Here is a 4,378-nt window from a genome sequence, read left to right as displayed (position 1 = left end):
ATGGCGGTCTTTGCCCGCCTACTGGAGCTTCTCGGATGGGCCTCTCGAGCTCAGGAGGCTGGGGAGCAGGAGGTGGAGGAGGAGCGCACGACCCCCGGAGCGGCTGGGAGTCTTCTGGCTGCGCCCCGGTGCTCGCAGAGGCCACACGGGGGTGCGGCGGCGGCACCGGGCCTCCGCTTCGGGGCGAGCGCGGTGCAGGGCTGGCGCCCGCGCATGGAAGACGCACACTGTGCTCGGCTGGCCTTGCCCGGGCTGCCGTCGGGCTGGGCATTTTTCGCCGTCCTGGATGGCCACGGCGGAGCCCGGGCCGCCCGCTTCGGTGCGCGTCACCTCCCAGGTCACGTGCTTGGGGAGCTGGGTCCTGCGCCCCGGGAGCCCGACGGCGTGCGCCAAGCTCTGCGTAGCGCCTTCCTCGGAGCAGACGCGCAGCTGCGCGCACTCTGGCCCCGCAGCGATCCCGGTGGCTCGACGGCGGTGGCGCTGCTCGTGTCCCCGTGCTTTCTTTACCTGGCGCACTGCGGTGACTCGCGCGCGCTGCTGAGCCGCTCGGGCTCCGTGGCCTTCTGCACCGAGGACCACCGTCCCCACCGGCCTCGGGAACGCGAGCGCATCCACGACGCCGGTGGCACCGTCCGTCGCCGGCGCGTTGAGGGCTCCCTGGCCGTGTCGCGAGCCCTAGGTGACTTCGCCTACAAGCAGGCACCGGGGAGGCCTCCTGAGCTGCAGCTCGTGTCCGCCGAGCCCGAGGTGGCTGCGCTTGCACGCCAAGCCGAGGACGAGTTCGTGCTCCTGGCCTCTGATGGCGTGTGGGACGCTCTGTCTGGTGCGGACCTGGCGAAGCTGGTGGCGTCGCGCCTGCGTTTAGGCCTGGCTCCGGAGCAGCTCTGTGCGCAGCTGTTGGACACGTGTCTGTGCAAGGTCCTGGGGCTACTGCATGTGGGGAGGAGGGATTTCGTTGATAAGGGCTGGGGCTGAGCTAGAGGGTGTGAGGGGCAGATAGGTGAGTGGGAGGGATTTTCTAGAAGGGGTTTTGCCTTTAGGAATGGGGTCCTTGTACGCTTCTGGCTTGTCCTAAAATGTGTGTGAAACAAGAGACCTACAATAGGAAGTAGGAAGAATTTCGAAGGCTTTGGCTGTCTATTTAAATTGTTTTACTTTTTATTTATTTCTTTATTTTAGACAGGGTTTCTCTGTGCAGCCTTGGCTGACCTAGACTCACTTTGTAGACCAGGCTGGCCTCGAACTCACAGCGATCCGCCTGCCTCTGCCTCCCGAGTGCTGGGATTAAAGGCATGCGCCATCGCTCCCAGATGCCTAAGAGAACATCTTAGGTCAATCAGTTCTTCTGTCACATAAGTACCAGGGATCATACTCAGGCTGTCAGGCTTGGTGGCAGGCAAGCGTCTTTGCCCACTGAGCCATCTTGCTGGCCTGTGGCTTGTTTTCCTTAATAAAACATGGTAGCTAGGACCCGGAAAGGGCGTGGTCCAAGAGATGGGTCAAAATGGGAAGATGGTGGATTAGACTTGAGTGGAATTAGATAACTGATTGGGCGGGGGAGGGAGGGGAGGTGTCTCCCAACATCAGGACTGTTGGCAAGCCATGCTCTCAAAGCCCCAGATCCCGGGGATGGAGCCTTTGTCTCTCCCACGAGGCTTTTATCCCCCCCCCCCTTCACTTTACCCAGGGAAGTCTGGATAACATGACCTGCGTGGTAGTCTGCTTTCCAGGGGCCCCCAGACCTTGTGAGGAAGCCATCGGCAAGGAGATGGCTTTGGATGCAGCCCTGAGCCACAAAGTGGCTGGTGAGTGCGTCAAATGGCCAGTGGGAAGGGTGGTTGGCAAGTATGGGCCCTCCCCCTCCCTAACTTCCTCCTCCTCCTCAGAGCTGTACTCCTCTGCTCAGGAACCCCCGTGCCTAAACACGGTTTTCAGGACCCTGGCCTCAGAGCACATCCCAGGCTTGCCTCCTGGAGGAGGGATCCACAGCAAGTGAGCTGGGGCAAGGTGGCATGGGGCAGGGTGACGACAGGGACCAGGTCTCCTCTTGAGGGCTTCCCTTTGCTCTCTAGGGCTACGGTCATTGCTGAAGCTTACTCTAAACTATGTCAGACCGCAGAGGGATGTCAAGAGGTAAGGCACTCTCTTTGGGGGTTTACCCCCAACCTACCCTACACCTCTGTCTGCCTGCCCCCCCGCCCTCGCCCGACACTCTACCGAGGATACCACCACCAAGTTCTAGCCCTAGTGCCAGCCCAGACCTGGTGTGTGTGTGTGTGTGTGTGTGTGTACAGGCGTGTGTATGCACGCCTGCCCCCACGCATACACACCCCAGCACCAGCCGGTGAGCATGCCTGTGTGTGCCTGTGAGAGTATATATACGTGGGCATGTGTGGCACGCTGCTGTTAAGGAGGTCAGAGGGATAAAGACCATTTTCTCCTTCCACCATGTGGGTCCCGGGAATTGAACTCAGATCATCGGGTTTGGGGGCAAGTGTGCTTACGCAATAAGTACTCTCTCAAGGCCCTTTAAAATAGGCATAGTGGACCCCGGCATGGTGGTGCATGCCTTTAATCCCAGCACTCGGGAGACAGAGGCAGGCGGATCGCTGTGAGTTCGAGGCCAGCCTGGTCTACAAAGCGAGTTCAGGATTGCCAAGGATACACAGAGAGAGACCCTGTCTCAAAAACAAAATAAACAAACAAACAAAAAAAAACCCCAACCGAACAAACAAACAAAAAACCGATGATGATGATGATCGCCTGGCAGTGGTGGCGCACGCCTTTGATCCCGGCACTGGGGAGGCAGAGGCAGACAGATCTCTGTGAGTTCCAGGCTAGTTTGATCTACAGAGCGAAGTCCAAGACAGCCAGTGTTACGAGACCCAGTCTTGAAAATCCAAAAACTAACTAACTAACTAAATAAGTGGTCATGTAAAATAGTGTGTGTGACCTGTGACAGGGCTCAGTGGGTAAACATGATTTGCTGCCAAGCCTGACGACCTGAGTTCAAGCCCCAGGACGCCTATAGTGGAAGCTGAGTTGCCATCTGACTCATTAAATGAGTGCATCTCTGAGTTCGAGGCCAGCGTGGTCTACAGAGTGAGTTTCAGGAGAGCCAAGGCTACACAGAGAGACCCTGTCTCGAAAAACCAAAAAAAAAGAAAAAAGAAAGAAAAGAAAAACAAAACAGAAGGGAAGCTTCTAGAAAGCTTCACCCTCTGCCTTGTTCCCTGCTGCAGAAGAGATGAGACGGTGCGGAAGCTGCGGGCACCCACTCAACCTTTGACTTGAATGCAGAGGCCTGGGGGCAGCTGGCTGTCGGTCCTCTGGGGACATCTGGGCTTCCCTACCAGGAGAGTCAGAGGAAGGAAGGCCAGCCATGGAGGAACCTAGAAACTTCATTTCCTCTTCTCCTACTTCCCCTTCACGAGGGTCTTATGAGTGGGGAATTTCACCCTCTCCCAAACAACAATAAGACCCCCAACCCAAGCCTGCCTCTTCCTCCACCTCCCCCATATTTAAAACCAAACAGATCTTAAGTGATCAGCACGTGACAGCCTTTATATGTATATATTTCTTTAAACCTTTGCTGCAAAGGAGGTGGCGAGAGATGTGACTACGCAATTCTATTTAATAAAGTAATTCCAGATGCATTTTCCTTTACTGTTGTTATTGTCACTGTTCATGTCGTGTGTCTGTCTGGGCAAAGCACAGGCGTGCGGTGTGCAGTGGCTTGAGGGTGGAGGTTGGATGTCAACTCTTATTTTTTTCCCCCCTGGTTTTTCGAGACAGGGTTTCTCTGTGGAGCCTTGACTGTCCTGGACTCGCTCTGTAGACCAGGCTGGCCTCGAACTCACAGCGATCTGCCTGTCTCTGCCTCCCGAGTGCTGGGATTAAAGGAGTTGGTTCTAGGGATTGAACTCAGGTCCTCAGGATTGGCAGCAAGCTCCACCACCTGCTGCACCATCTCTTTGGACCCCTTTCTTTGTTCTTCCCCCCCATTCCCCCTCCCTGCCCCTGCCTTCCCATTTATTTATTTATTTATTTATTTATATATATATGAATGTTTTGCCTGCCTTTGTTGACATGTGTGCCTGGTGCCTGCAGAGGCCAGAAAAGGGCGTCAGAACCCTTCATGATGAATTTCCCTGGTGTTGTGACCTTCTTCATGGATGCTAGGAACCAAACCAAATGACTCTGAAAGTTCTTGTAACTGTTGAGCCTCCTCTCCAGCACTTCCTCCCCCTCCCCCACCTTTTTTTTGTTTTGTTTTGTTTTGATCACTTAACCCAGGAGAGCCTTGAACAGGAAGCCTTCCTGTCTCTCCTGTGTTGAGTTTACAGGCTCATGCCACTTCATCCAGCACCGTAAGTAC

The 4,378-nt window shown here is 55.6% G+C and overlaps 1 protein-coding gene across 2 annotated transcripts; it reads left to right on the top strand.

Annotated features, from left to right (window-relative positions):
* Ppm1n (protein phosphatase, Mg2+/Mn2+ dependent 1N (putative)) lies at positions 1-3,479 on the top strand. Of its 2 annotated transcripts, none has more exons than XM_051161913.1 (5): positions 1-918; positions 1,688-1,805; positions 1,887-1,992; positions 2,073-2,133; positions 3,246-3,479. In XM_051161913.1, the coding sequence occupies exons 1-5, from the start codon at positions 1-3 to the stop codon at positions 3,249-3,251; spliced, it is 1,209 nt and encodes a 402-aa protein (XP_051017870.1). In that variant the 3' UTR covers positions 3,252-3,479. The 2 variants fall into 2 exon arrangements, with proteins under 2 accessions (XP_051017870.1, XP_051017868.1); XM_051161911.1 differs by having other exon boundaries at positions 3,243-3,479.
* The last annotated feature ends 899 nt before the right edge of the window (positions 3,480-4,378 follow it).

This window comes from Acomys russatus, chromosome 19, assembly GCF_903995435.1.
Source record: "Acomys russatus chromosome 19, mAcoRus1.1, whole genome shotgun sequence".
Lineage (NCBI taxonomy): Eukaryota > Metazoa > Chordata > Mammalia > Rodentia > Muridae > Acomys > Acomys russatus.
The sequence above is the reverse complement of the archived record's forward strand: the minus strand, read 5'-3'. Positions and strand labels throughout refer to the sequence as shown.

What these genes read in the sequence shown, in the direction of transcription:
- Ppm1n (XM_051161911.1), top strand. Translation starts at nt 1, where the DNA reads ATGGCGGTCTTTGCCCGCCTACTGGAGCTTCTCGGATGGGCCTCTCGA. An exon ending in TGGACACGTGTCTGTGCAAG is followed by an intron (nt 919 to 1,687) that starts GTCCTGGGGCTA and finishes CACTTTACCCAG; the next exon opens with GGAAGTCTGGATAACATGAC. An exon ending in GGAGGAGGGATCCACAGCAA is followed by an intron (nt 1,993 to 2,072) that starts GTGAGCTGGGGC and finishes TTTGCTCTCTAG; the next exon opens with GGCTACGGTCATTGCTGAAG.